Source organism: Electrona antarctica (assembly GCF_951216825.1).
Source record: "Electrona antarctica genome assembly, chromosome: 1".
NCBI lineage: Eukaryota > Metazoa > Chordata > Actinopteri > Myctophiformes > Myctophidae > Electrona > Electrona antarctica.
The window spans coordinates 8,527,340-8,541,987 of record NC_136806.1 but is presented as its reverse complement, the minus strand read 5'-3'; the positions used below and the strand labels follow the sequence as shown (position 1 = coordinate 8,541,987).

General features: G+C 41.9%; 2 protein-coding genes across 4 annotated transcripts in view; both read right to left on the bottom strand.

The window, feature by feature from the left end:
- The window catches only part of LOC306920485 (endophilin-A2-like), a 30,325-nt gene extending 29,560 nt beyond the window's left edge, over window positions 1-765 (bottom strand). The window contains exon 1 of one of the 2 annotated variants that reach the window (XM_079497262.1): window positions 450-765. In XM_079497262.1, the coding sequence (XP_079353388.1) occupies window positions 450-494 (45 nt within the window). In that variant the 5' untranslated portion in view covers window positions 495-765. The remainder of the gene's footprint in view (window positions 1-449) is intronic. The other variant, XM_079497263.1, reaches the window with a different exon arrangement.
- A 4,371-nt stretch (window positions 766-5,136) lies between these two features.
- The window catches only part of LOC306919976 (nuclear receptor ROR-beta-like), a 66,297-nt gene continuing 56,785 nt past the window's right edge, over window positions 5,137-14,648 (bottom strand). For both annotated transcript variants that reach the window (XM_079496562.1, XM_079496561.1), the window contains exons 9-11: window positions 13,396-13,506; window positions 12,325-12,437; window positions 5,137-8,339 (exon numbers count right to left, since the gene is read on the bottom strand). In XM_079496562.1, the coding sequence (XP_079352688.1) occupies window positions 8,178-8,339; window positions 12,325-12,437; window positions 13,396-13,506 (386 nt within the window). In that variant the 3' untranslated portion in view covers window positions 5,137-8,177. The remainder of the gene's footprint in view (window positions 8,340-12,324; window positions 12,438-13,395; window positions 13,507-14,648) is intronic.

Here is a 14,648-nt window from a genome sequence, read left to right as displayed (position 1 = left end):
CGATCACAACGTGCATAACTTCGTTCAGAGACTCAGTTAAATATAAGATTAAGAAGATACATAAATGACAAAGTGTCGAACAGTAACCACAACACTTTCTGGAAACAAATACTGCAACTTTGATTAAGTTACAAATGTATCCAAACAAACACGTATACGTCAGTTTCGTGACTTTGGCAAAGTTATACTTTAAACCCCCCAAAAACCACAGGAAGAAACGCGACTTTACTTTTACAACAATTATATTCACAATAACTTGTTGTGCAGTTCTGCTGTCACAGTTAGTTAGTTCGTTGGTTAGTTATAGCAGCCAAGGAGGCAGAAGCTAATAAAGCTAACAGCCTCGCACTGAAAGCAACGTAAACGTTAGCACTGTGGCTAAAGGCTAAGCTAATATGTTGCTGTAATAAATCGTTAAAAAAAGTTTCCAAACAAACAAAAAACTGTACCTGGCTCGCTTTGTTGAACTGCTTCTTGAACCCCGCGATGGACATGATGAGCACGCCGATGGAGGAGGACTAAGGACGTGGAAGTTATTGAAAGATTACTAAATCGTTAAAACTATTAAAAATCAATGTGTATACACTGGAAGAATGTGACAGATATGTGTGCGTGCGAGTCTCAAGTTCTCAACTAACTAGAGCTGTGTGTGTGTGTGTGTGTGTGTGTGTGTGTGTGTGTGTGTCTGCTTTCTGCTGCTGCAGCCAGTCAGTCAGATCAGAATCAGATGGAACTATGTCTTCTACTGTCTGTCTGTCTGTCTGCTAGGCAATTAACCACATGCTTCCTTGACACACGCGCGCGCACACACACACACACACACACACACACACACACACACACACACACACAAACGGGACCTATAGTACCCAAGTTCCCTTAAAAGTGCTTTACATACAGTGAGAGCAAAACAGCTGGGGGATAAAACAGGAAGAATACTGTACTGTACAATTCGACTCAACAAAACAATAATACACACACATCGAAAAAATAAAATCACGAACCATCAACAAAAGCTTGTTCAAATAGTAACGTTTTTTTAAGACTTTTTCTTAAAAATGTCAGCTGAGGCTGAGGGTGCAAATCTCAGAGCAAGTGAAAGTGCATTCCAGAGATTAAGCCGCTATACCCGCCTGAAATGATCTATCACCTTTTGGGTTTTAATTTAGACAGACATTTACCAAATCTATGAGTGCAATGAACAAGTCTTTTGTTTCACAACAAAGGATGGGCCTTGATGCAGATGCTAATGTCTTGGAGGCCAGTTTGTCAACAGTAACAACTCGTCAGACTAAACATTCCACATGTCCAGTAGCTTACATTACAGGAACTACACTAAAAGCCACATTGGTTGTGCACTACTGAATGAACCTGTTGGTTAACCAGTTACATTACAGGATTCCCTACATGTTGAACCTTTTAAAAAGATCCCTGGCTAGACTTAGACTTAAAAAAATCTAAAACACCTTAAATATATTGCGTTATAATTATACGCTACAAAAAAATGAAGGAAAACACCTTGAATATATTGTATTTATTTTAGAAATAGTTCATATTCTACGCAAGGGGGGGGAATGCCAACGCCCGTCGCAAGTTAATGATGTAATTTGTGTGATGACATTTGTGCGGTCCAGCCCTATATGGAATGTATGGAATGCATATACGTGTACTAAAAAAAAGTATGATATGAGCATCAAAACAATGATTTTTTTTAGCACACTTAATTTTTACATAATCTAGGCATTTTGTATTATTATTATTGAATGAATAAGTGTATAATGTATGTTTGTTTAGTAATAAAAAAGTAAGAAAATCTAAATGGTAACCAACTAAAGTTTTTCAATAATTCCAGTAAATGTTTTCCTCTCAGCAATGTATAGTGGAGTAGATGTAAAAGTATTGAAATTTGGAGGTACAGCAGGTCGTCCAATGATCCATGGGTCGGCGGTTCGAATCCCGGCTCCTCCTGTCTACATGTCGAAGTGTCCTTGGGCAAGACACTGAACCCCAAATTGCTCCCGATGTGCTGGTTGGTACCTTGCATGGCCTCCGCCGCCATGTGTGTGTGAATGGGTGAATGTAATGCACAATCTATGTAAAGCGCCTTGGATAAAGGCGCTATATAAATGCACCATTTACCATTTACCCTTCTGGGCACATATATACGAGGGAAATGCATGGTGAGGGACCACATGCAATACCTCCACGGAGCACCAGTGGTCCACGGACCACCTGTTGAGAACCCCTGGTCTAAATAATGCAGTGGTTGTGATTCCCAATCCTTTCCCAATCCTTTCAGGTCGAGACCCAAAAGAGAGATTTGTTGCCCGGGACCTCAACCCCAACTATAGTGAAAACAGTTGTGAGCTTGTAGATCGGCTATTATCCAATATCCACTACTTCTTAACCCATTTAGGCCTGACATCGAAATTAAAAAAAAGTCTTCTGAAACTGAAAGAATATATATTCAAAGATTTGTGCCATATTTTCACGATTTTTCAAAAATAACAGACCTACAAGCTCGTAGCGCGCCACAGAGTGGCGCGCTATGAGCTTGTAGATCTGCTATTTTTCTTTTTTTTCAATTTAAGTTTTATTGAATTTTAATCAAACATACATGAAAACGAAACGACTGACAATTGACAATACATACAACCGAAAACAAAACAAGACAATATACATACAATACACACAAGGGGAGATGTCTGCCTCTCTTCTCTATCGATGATCATTCCAGATCTGCTATTTTTCAATAGCTAAAGTATACCATAATGCTTAGTTAAAACACCAAAAGGGGTTCCCGTCCAGAATGGGTTCGTTTTGTAACTATATGGAATTTCTTATAGACTTTTCTTTTACTTGTTAAAGAAATGAATAAACATTTAATTTGGTATTAATTCATGAAAACTTTAGCTTTTGGGACTATTCAAAAATGGTTTTCAAAATACTAAACAAGGCAAAGAAGTTTAGGGCGGCATAAGGGGTTTAGCACTGATGATGCAAATATGGCCCTTGGTGTAGTGTAGGCTGAAAAAGAACACATCATATGATCATACAGTTTATTGACTCGGGTCGGGTATAGACTGAGGATCCTCTCATGTCACATCTTGCGTCACGTGGCACCCTAGGGTGCCACGTCGTACGGCACCCACTTTGAGAAGCCCATTCATTCTAATGATTATGAAACCTGCCCATTTCCGGATATACTTATGGCTCCCCACGGGCCCCACCCACCCCTTTGTACCGACAGACACCATTACAATTCACCTTGGGAGCATCCATCAGTGTGGATATCCTCTCTTCTTACACCTGTATGCACGCACGCACGCACGCACGCACGCACGCACGCACGCACGCACGCACGCACGCACGCACGCACGCACGCACACACACACACACACACACACACACACACTTTTGGATACTTCTACTCCACTATACAGCTCAGAGGCAAATTAACTCTGTAGTCCGCTGCAATTATTTAAAAACTTTAGTTTTAGATTTGATTTATATTACAAAATGTATAGGCTACATGAACCAATTATGTTTACCAACCATATAGCAACAAACAATATTATACTTTATTATACTTCGGATATTCAGAAATAGCCGTACTAGAAGCTTACACAATTTCTTTTGTACTTTGGTACTACAGGTATATTTTGATGCTTTAGTACTTTTACTCAAGTAAAACCTTGAATCCAGGACCTTTTACTTGTAACAGAGCATTTATACATTAATTGTACTACTACTACTTTTACTTAAGTAAAAAGTACTGGGAGTACGTATTATTCCACCACTGTAATCTAGTCCAGGGGTCGGCAACCTTTTTGACATGAAGTGACATGTTTTCATTGTCTTGATAATCAGTGTGCTGTATCAACATAAAGTTTAATTGTCACCACATGAAAATGTAATATTTCCATCTGATTTTGATTGTCCATAGGCTATAACCTTTTTATGTGGCCTATGTTCTTTCACACAGACTCAGAGCCCAGCATTTGAGTGAATTTCCCCCCTTTGCCAAACTTGTAGACTTTTGTATTGTTCTTAATTGAACTTTTAAATCAATGACCTCTTCCATACAGGAAAGGATTCCAAATAAGCCAGCTGGCTTCTTCCTTTCCTTGCATTGTATTTTTGTTTTTTGATATGTATTGTCTATCTTTTGTACTACATGCTAAATAAATAAACCTAAACCTAAACCTAAAACCTAAACCTAAAATGTAGAATTATGTGCATGGTTTAAGTTATATATAGATGTGAGGGGACTTCATTTCACAGACTAAACTTTTTTTGAATACTTCTTAATATTAAAATAAAATATCTCTCTCACACACTTATGCCAGTGTGCCAGTGACCACCCTCCCCTGTGCCAATGTTGGCACCCGTGCCAGAGGTTGCCTATACTCCTGATCTATAGTCTATACACAATGTGAAATAAAGATAAGACAGATTTCAAAAGAAACAGAAATACTTTATTACATTCTTAAAAGCACATATCATGTATCCACTGAGTGACTCATTATAATCTCTTGGACTAGTCATATACCTCTTGTACATTTTGTCATATAGGGAAAGAGAGGGGAAACAAGCTACAATTTACTTATTTATTTTTTGTTCAGACGTTTTTCCAAATCTTTCTTTAAAAAAAAGACAAAAAGTGGAGACAAAAAAAAAACTAAAGAAGAAAGAAAGTGGATAAAAGACTCGACAGATAAATGGAAATCACAACAAAACAATAAATGTTAAAAACCCGATAATGTTTTTCTTCTTCTATTCAACTGATTAAAAGAAAAACTTTCATAGATCATTATGTCTTGTAAAGGTCATGTTACAATATCAGGAGTAAGGGTGGGGGGGTGGGGGGGGTTAGGGGGAAGGGGCTTTGACACTTTGGGCTCCATTTTCGTCACCGCTAAACCCCTTATCCCTAAACTTCTTTGCCTTTTTTTTTTTACTATTTTGAAAAACATTTTTGAATAGTTCAACTAGCCAATCTACATTGACACGTTGTGAGCTTGTAGACTGGCCATTTTAACTATTCAAAAATGTTTTGCAAAATAGTAAAAAAAAAAAAGGCAAAGAAGTTTAGGGATAAGGGGTTTTAGCGGTGACGAAAATGGAGCCCTTTGTGAGTAACATTCACAAAAAAAACGAAAATAAGAGTTTTACTGTATACGTCATCCACAGTGATTCATGGTTACGGGTCTCATCTTCGGTGCAAAGGTAGGTGTGTGAGTACAAGGCTGGTAGAAGACACTGGTGAACCAACGTTAACGGGGTTACAGGGCAGAGCAGAACACCCATTAGCTCCCCGAATGGCCGGCCATACGAACAGACGCAGGTTTCTTTGCTGACAGCAACTCTGTTGCCCGAGATCGCTTTTGAGTATATATACTTGAAATCTGAGGTATTATTAAAAGGACCACTTGAGCCCCGATGATGCGTACATTGTCGCGAGACCAAGCCCGCACGAAGCTCATAGACGGGGGTACTTGACCCCCCTACGACGACACGCCCCCCCCCCCAGGTTCAAAGTGGTTAAAAGCGCAATTGAATGCCATCGTCGTGTTATGCAAACGTAGAGCATTACAAATAACCGATCAATAAAATATACAAAATGTACAAAAATAAATTCCAAAAAATCCATTAAAATCAGTAAAAGTCTTAGGAGAGAGGGGGAAGCTAGGAGCTCTGTTCTGTTCTGACCCCAGACTATAGTGCCTATAGCAGAGGGAAGAAGGATAAGTGCTTTGGACAGGGTTTTCAGGGGTGTTCGGGACCGAGAGAGGAACAGCAAATATACAAAAAAAAAAAAAGAATATGCCGTTTGCTCCGACCAGCGAGGGAGGAGGAGTTCTGACGACACACACACACTGAACAGAGCGATAAACAACACCCTGTATATAGGTTCCCAAACAAGTGGAAATAGCAGATCTACAAGCGCACGGCGTGGCGCTTCGTGCCACATTGCAAGCTTGTAGATTCTAAATTATATTTTTTGTATTGGTTAGATTCGCAAAAAAAAAAGAAAACATTATTTTTTTTAAATGCAGGAAGAGAAAATGGGGTCGTGACTCATACAAACAAATCGGTCTGTGACCCACAAACGGGTTCCGACCTCCCTGTTCGGAGACTCACTGCTGTATAACCAACAGACACACACTGGGTGAAAAGACACAGCAACGCCCCCTACAGACCGCTGATTAGATGCACGCTGCAAGGAGAAAATAAGTCCCACACCACCACCCTCCCCTCCTCAAGTTTCTGTGTCACCACCAGGAGTCCCTGCAGTCCCTCTCCTCTCCTCCGGGTGTCCTCCTCGTTTTTGTCAGAGTGCCACCACGTCAAAACCCATCATCATCATCATCGCTCTCTCTCTCTCGGTCGGGGGGAACAACGTCTTTGCCGTTTCTTTCATTTCTTGTCTTGTCTACGCTTGTGATCGTCGGAAAACCAACGAACGGCTCCCCTTTGCTGGTTACGTCGGCAACGTATAGTGTCCATCCCTACTCCCTCGCCGCCCCGTGAAGGGGGGGGGGGTCGTTGCCGTTGGAAACCTGAGAGCATCATGGTCAAGAGAGGAAGCATTGTCCTGGATGAGGATCGATTGTCCTTTTATTTAAAGTGTCCGTATTCACGTTGTTGAACCTCTCCCCGCGTGATACCTCTCTCTCTCCATGTCTCTCACCCTGTCTCTCACCCTGTCTCTCTCTCTCTCTCTCTCTCTCTCTCTCTCTCTCTCTCTCTCCCCATGTCTCTCTCTCCATGTCTCTCTCTCTCTCTCTCTCTCTCTCTCTCTGTCTCTCTCTGGAAACAAGCACTCGCACACAAAACACACACACAAAAGGTTCGCACTATATACTTCTATATTCATTTATTTACATTCTTATTTAAAATATTTTTTTGTTTATAAACGTGTATATAAATTAAAAGGTAATTTCATCTCTTGCTGTCGTCTAAGTGGCAATTTACAAAGAAAGGGAAGGGGGTTCGTGGGACTGAGGTTTGTCATTGCATTGTTTTATCTATTTTCTCTTTTTTTACGAGAGCCTACGAAGGGCAGCACCAAACACCGTCTGAACTTAATGTGTGTGTGTGTGTGTGTGTGTGTGTGTGTGTGTGTGTGTGTGTGTGTGTGTGTGTGTCTGTGTCTGTGTCTGTGTCTGTGTGTGTGTGTGTGTGTGTGTGTGTGTGTGTGTGTCTGTGTGTGTGTGTGTGTGTGTGTGTGTGTGTGTGCGTGCGTGTGACTACTGGTTAGCACTAAGCAGTGAGGTAGGGCTGCAGCTATCGATTACTTTATTTTCCTGAATTCTTTTTTTTTGGGGGGGGGGGATAATGATTGCATCTTTTTCTCGTCTTTTTATTTTTTATGTTCGATGTTGAGCCTTATTTAATCGTACGGGTGTCACACAGACATAGCCGATCTACTAGCTCACAATGAGTCACACTGCAACTAGTTTTGAGCCTATATATCGGTTCACTATTCTTTGAAATTGATTTGATTAAAATCGATCAACATCGAATATCGAATCAATGAAATCGCTTAGCTGGATTGAACCGCTGCACCCCTACAGTGATGCATAATGTCGTACTGTTAAGCTTCTCCTTTTTGTCAAGATGAAAGGAATTGAGTGGTTTGGATGAGCTTGGTCCCTTGGAGCTGGTCAGTTCGACCACATCGCCATGAAAACATATAAACACACACGCACGCACGTACGTACGCTCTGTGTGCAGGACCGCACAGAGCGGTAAGTCGACTCAAAGAAGACCTACGGTGTAAGTATATATTGCCTGGGAAGTGTTTAAGTGTGCGGACTAATGCCGGATTCAAACTTCGTTAGTGAAGGACTTAGCTTAGGAAGGATCATGGGAATCCGAGTCCTAAAGGATCATGGGAAACCGAGTCCTAAAGGATCATGGGAATCCGAGTCCTAAAGGATCATGGGAAACCGAGTCCTAAATCGATTGATTGTCTCTTTAACTGCTGGTTATAGAGCGTTCTGTGTTTTCATCATCTCACTCACACACATTCTCTCCATCTCTTCGTCTGCCTGCCTGCGTGTGTGCACATGTGTGTGCGTGTACGTATGTGTGTGCGTGTACGTGTGCGTGTGCGTGTGCGTGTGTGCGTGTGTGTGTGTGCGTGTGTGTGTGTGTGTGTGTCTGTCTGTCTAACGGCGGGAGGAGTCGGTGAGAGGCATGTCGCTACCGAACACTTCGCGGTACAGAGGAGGGAAGCTGTGGGCCGTCTCGGGATGCAGCAGACGGAAGAACTCCAGCTTGTCCATGTGGAGGTTACAGATGGACCGCAGCAGGGGCAGCTTGGACAGCATCTAGAGAGAGAGAGAGAGAGTTGATTTTGACAGCCAATTTTGGTTTAGTTTTCCTTTTAATACATTTTTATTTAGTTTTGGTCAATGTTTTAGTCGTCGTAAATTGTTTTGGTTTTAGTCTAGTTTTAGTCGACTGAATATAGTTTAGTCTATTGAATCTATAGTTGATTTTAAAAATAATAATAACTAGAAAAAGTGCCCTTCTGGGCACAGGTCTCCACCAGGAGGATGTTTTGTGTAAAATGGTAAATGGTAAATGGTAAATGGTGCATTTATATAGCGCCTTTATCCAAGGTGCTTTACATAGATTGTGCATTACATTCACCCATTCATACACCGATTGAGGTGGTAGCCATGCAAGGTACCAACCAGCACATCGGGAGCAATTTGGGGTTCAGTGTCTTGCCCAAGGACACTTCGACATGTAGACAGACAGGAGGAGCCGGGATTCGAACCGCCGACCCATGGATCATTGGACGACCTGCTCTACCTCCTGAGCCATAGTCGCGTGTGTGTGTGTGTGTGTGTGTGTGTGTGTGTGTGTGTGTGTGTGTGTGTGTGTGTGTGTGTGTGTGTGTTTGTGTGTGTGTGTGTGTGTCGCGGCTTGGACTGTTGTAGCGCCACCATGAGGCTGATTTGAAAACTGTCAAGTGGCATTTCTTCCTCAGCCTAGTGGGAATATGCATGCACAGTTTCACCGCAATCGGATGCTGCGTTGAGTAATTGTGGCAATTTGTACAAAACGGGTACAAAGCGGGCTACTCCTGAAAGGTTTAGAAGCCAATCGTAGTCAATGAAGGTGGATTATGAGAAATCAAACAAACGCGTCTTGATCACATGGCTATGGAGAGCATGTGTACCGATTTGCGTGAAATTTGGATAAAATCTGAAGGAGTAATATTAGAAAATGTGTTTTACATATGTCGGCCTCCTGGTGGCGCTATAAAGAGCAGATGTGAAAAATTCCAGGCAAAGGTTTTTCCTTGGCCTCTAGGGAGTTGGCATACAAAGTTATCCACAGATCCGTGCAGTTAGAGGTAAAAACACTTTTCGGCGAGTTATAGCGCCACCATGAGGCTGAGTTGAAAATGTTCACGTGGCATTTCTTCCTTGGCCTAGTGGGAATGTGCGTGCACAATTTCACGGAAATCACACGATGTGTCCATGATTTACAGCATTTTGTTTGAAACTGAGCACTTTGAAAGCCAATCTTAGCCAATCTGGATGGAGTCTGAGAAATCTGAAAGACCCGTTTCGTTGAATGGCTCTAGAGAGACTGTATACCAATTTGCGTGATGTTTGGACAAAATCTGTAGGTGTACTGTCCAAAAACTTGTTTTGCACAAAGCGGCCGTTCTGGACATTCTGGGGCAGAGTTTCATCGTTGGCATCCAGGGAGTGTGTGTGCACAATTTGACATCGACCGGGTTAACGGTGATGGAGATTAGCACACACGGACGGACAGACGGAGTGCAAAACATACTCTCTCCCCATGCCTTCGGCCTGGTGGAGACAATAATAATATCTGGGACTTATATAGCGCTTTTCTAATACCCAAAGACGCTTTACATGTGTGGGGGCCGGGGGTGGGGGGGGGGGGGGGGGGGGGGGGGGGGGAACAAGAGAAAATGACAACTTTATTAGAAAAATAAGTAAAATAAGAATAAAACCAATAAAAACAGTACATGTAGCAAGTTCAAAACACATCAGCTAGGGAATGCTAATCTGAACAGGTGGGTTTTCAGTGCGGTTTTGAAGGTGGGGAGTGTCGACTAAAATGTATTTTGACAGGCCTTGATGGCGTCGTAACGCCTGATTTTACACTTGGTTGCGTGCTGAAAATAGCCGATTTACAAGCTCACAACGCGCTGCGCTAGATCTGCTATTTTCAGAGCAAAACACCGGAGTGCAAACAAGCATAATATTACTTTTCTTTTAGTTCTACTGGATCTCTTCTCCACTAGTCCCTCCCTAACATTTAGTTCTACTGGATCTCTTCTCCACTAGTCCCTCCCTAACATTTAGTTCTACTGGATCTCTTCTCCACTAGTCCCTCCCTAACATTTAGTTCTACTGGATCTCTTCTCCACTAGTCCCTCCCTAACATTTAGTTCTACTGGATCTCTTCTCCACTAGTCCCTCCCCAACATTTAGTTCTACTGGATCTCTTCTCCACTAGTCCCTCCCTAACATTTAGTTCTACTGGATCTCTTCTCCACTAGTCCCTCCCCAACATTTAGTTCTACTGGATCTCTTCTCCACTAGTCCCTCCCTAACATTTAGTTCTACTGGATCTCTTCTCCACTAGTCCCTCCCCAACATTTAGTTCTACTGGATCTCTTCTCCACTAGTCCCTCCCTAACATTTAGTTCTACTGGATCTCTTCTCCACTAGTCCCTCCCCAACATTTAGTTCTACTGGATCTCTTCTCCACTAGTCCCTCCCTAACATTTAGTTCTACTGGATCTCTTCTCCACTAGTCCCTCCCTAACATTTAGTTCTACTGGATCTCTTCTCCACTAGTCCCTCCCTAACATTTAGTTCTACTGGATCTCTTCTCCACTAGTCCCTCCCTAACATTTAGTTCTACTGGATCTCTTCTCCACTAGTCCCTCCCTAACATTTAGTTCTACTGGATCTCTTCTCCACTAGTCCCTCCCTAACATTTAGTTCTATTGGATCTCTTCTCCACTAGTCCCTCCCTAACATTTTCGTCTAGTTTTTATTTGTTGATGAAATTGTCAATGTATTTAGCCTCGGTTTAAGTCATCATAACTATTATTATTTAGTTTGAATTTAGTTTTCGTCAGTGGAAAAAGGTAGTCTAGTCCAGGGGTTCTCAACCCGTGGGTCGCGACCCCTCGGGGGGTCGCCAAATTATTTTGGGGGGTCCCCAAATTATTAAAAAAAGAAAAAAAAAAAAAAGGGAAAAAAAACCCTGGTCTCGAAATGTATACGAAATTAACACTGGAGAGCGAGAGCGAGAGAGACAGAGACAGAGAGAGATTAATCGCTGTGAATGTGTGTGTGTGTGTGTGTGTGTGTGTGTGTGTGTGTGTGTGTGTGTGTGTGTGTGTGTTTGTGCAGGTGCAAGTGCGGGTTACAACATGTAGAGAATCTGTGCCAGACGACCTGTGAGCGAACCCGTTGTATCTGCCAAACTGTCCTTATCACCATCCAGAGGGTAAACAGGATTTAAAAAAAATGGAGGTCAATGAAAAGTTTGGTGAGATAAGGAGAAGTGGACCGAGAACCGTAAAAAGAGGGGGAGATGCACAGGGCCGGGGTTTAGGATAACGCACGTTTAGGGTCAGAGAACGTGACTTGAATTTAAACACTTAAGCCCAATAAAAATGCAACTAAAGAAGAAAAACAATCACAGATTGACAAGTGGTTACTTTAGCTGCTTGCGTTGTGAGCTTGTACATGGCAATCTTTTAACATGTTTTTCCAATTTCCAATTAGGCATTTAGCAGAAGCTAAATGCCTAATCCAGAGCGATTTACAGTAAGCAAGAACAACAGGTTGAAAGTGGTTACAAATCAGGACACATCATTTATGATGAAATTGTAAGTCGAGTATAATGTCCAAAATATCGTACAGTACGTATATATTTATCGGCCAGGTTAAATTCGTTCTACTGCTATATGGCAGCAAAATGTGGAATGCCCTACCACCAGATATCAAAAAGAGTGACTCCCTACCCTCCTTCAAAACCGCCGTAAAAGAGCAGCTGTAAGTCTAAACTTAACCCCAGAAATGGTGTTAAGTTGCTACAACGTTGATGATGTCGATCTTGCGTATATTATTGTATGTCTATAAACGTCTCGATGAATTGAATTACACGGGACCACAATAGAAACAAGGCCTTTTTGTGTTGTCCGGCTTTTAGCACCACTGTATAATCGTACTATTTGCAAACTATTAATAAAGTATTCAATCAGGTTTGTAGATGTGACGAGGAGGGTTCTGGGGGCGTTCTCACCTCGTCCAGCTTGTCTTCGGAGGCTCCGCTCATGGTCAGGCTGTGCTGCAGAGCCAGGTAGAGCTTGTCCTGGAGCTTCTGGACCTTCTCAACCTCCGTCAGCCACAGACGATCTGCAGGGAACACAGCGATCATGGTCAGCTTCAGAGCCAGGAGGAGACCACAGCATGGAGACACCCAAAGTGTTCTTATAGGACAACGGCGTTCGAGTACAATAACTCTCCCCCAGGGAGCAAAGACATGCATGTCCTTGCATTGATGTAGACTATCTGATATGTTATGTTTTTTTGCCGATAAACACGCCATCCTTCCATGCATTCTTTATGTAGAAGTACTGTAAAATAACACAACAGAGAACTCTTTAACCCCTTTTGGGCGGGAACCCCTTTTGGTGTTAGCATTATGTTATGCTTTAGCTATTGAAAAATAACAGATCTACAAGCTCGTAGTGCGCCACCGAGCTTGCATGTAGGTCTGCTATTTTTGAAAAATCGAAGAACGACTGACATAGAAACATAGCTTTTTCAGAAAACTGTCAGGATGTAGAAGACATTTTTAGATCTCAGGTCAAAATGGGTTAAAATCAGTAGTCTGGCAATATTTCCGTGTTCCCCATCAATTTAACTGTTTACTAAATTAAATGCTTGTGAAATGTAAAATCCTAGCGTAACCAACCATGTGCTGTGTAGCTGAAAGCAGACATAGTAGATACGTTGCCTAAGCATCATGGTACCTTACCCGGACACAGCAGCGCAGAAAGCAGACATAGTAGATAAGTTGCATAAGCATCATGGTACCTTACCCGGACACAGCAGCGCAGAAAGCAGACATAGTAGATAAGTTGCATAAGCATCATGGTACCTTACCCGGACACAGCAGCGCAGAAAGCAGACATAGTAGATAAGTTGCCTAAGCATCATGGTACCTTACCCGGACACAGCAGCGCAGAAAGCAGACATAGTAGATAAGTTGCCTAAGCATCATGGTACCTTACCCGGACACAGCAGCGCAGAAGCACTGAACAGAAAGCAGACATAGTAGATAAGTTGCCTAAGCATCATGGTACCTTACCCGGACACAGCAGCGCAGAAGCACTGAACAGAGCCATCTCTTCATCAGACAGCTGCATACGACACAGAGCCTTCCCGAGGTCCATCACAGCACTCACCAGGTCATCACAACCTGCACCAAAACAACATCATACATGGGGTCAGCAACGTGTCCGTGGCAAAGACTTGGCCTTGTCGTGGCAACTTTTAGGGCGGGAACCCCTTTTGGGGTTAGCATTATGTTATGCTTTAGCTATTGAAAAATAGCAGATCTACAAGCTCATAGCGCGCCACCGAGTGGCGCGCTATGAGCTTGTAGGTCTGCTATTTTTGAAAAATCGAAGAACGACTGACATAGAAACAGCTTTTTCAGAAAACTGTCAGGATGTAGAAGACATTTTTAGAATCTGATCTCAGGTCAAAATGGGTTCAATTCTGTTTTACCAGCATGTTCTTATTTTGATCATAAGACCCAATTACTGAAGTCAAGTCTCCAGGTTTTCTTCACAATATGTACAGTATTTACTATGATACTATGAGACATTATGAGTGCACTAGTACTAGTAGTCGTTCTCAAACGTTTTATTTGCAAGGACCCCCATAACTCTGAGAGTATACAAATGGAACCAAATGCACCCGTAAGGGTCCATTTGGTTCCATTTGTATTCTCTCAGAGTTTACAGACCTGTCGTGGTCATTCAGGGCTATATCTTTATGTGTTTCTGGTCATATTATCGTCCACTCATTTTGTACGTCCGTGGCCAAAATGAAATTTTGACCAAAATGTCCACAACCCCTGATCACATATATGACCTATCAATGCAGGGAGCATTTGATCTATCAATGCATGTTAATAAATAGACAACAAGTATAATGGGCTAGGCTTGGACTGATTTTTTTCTACAGAATATCTATATTTGTAGTTTTTAACCTTTTAACTAGTTTTCCCAAATAAAGTAGTTTTTTAAATTGTGTTTCCGTTTTGAAAAGCAACGGTGAGTACTTAGAAAATAACTATCTAAATTGTATTATTATTATTATTACTACCCATAACATGTTCAGGATATCATGATAAGTAAAGAAAATAGAATTGCATGTAAAATCGTCTTCGTTTTAGTTCAGATGTAATGCATATTTTTATCCTCCGAATCGCAGCTTCTATAAATCAAGGCTTTCCTTATAATCCTAAAACTAAGACTAAAACTAAATAAAGCAAACATCCAATCTGAAAAAAAAGATGAATAATGTCTAAACTACAATGACGGTGGTGTGTTA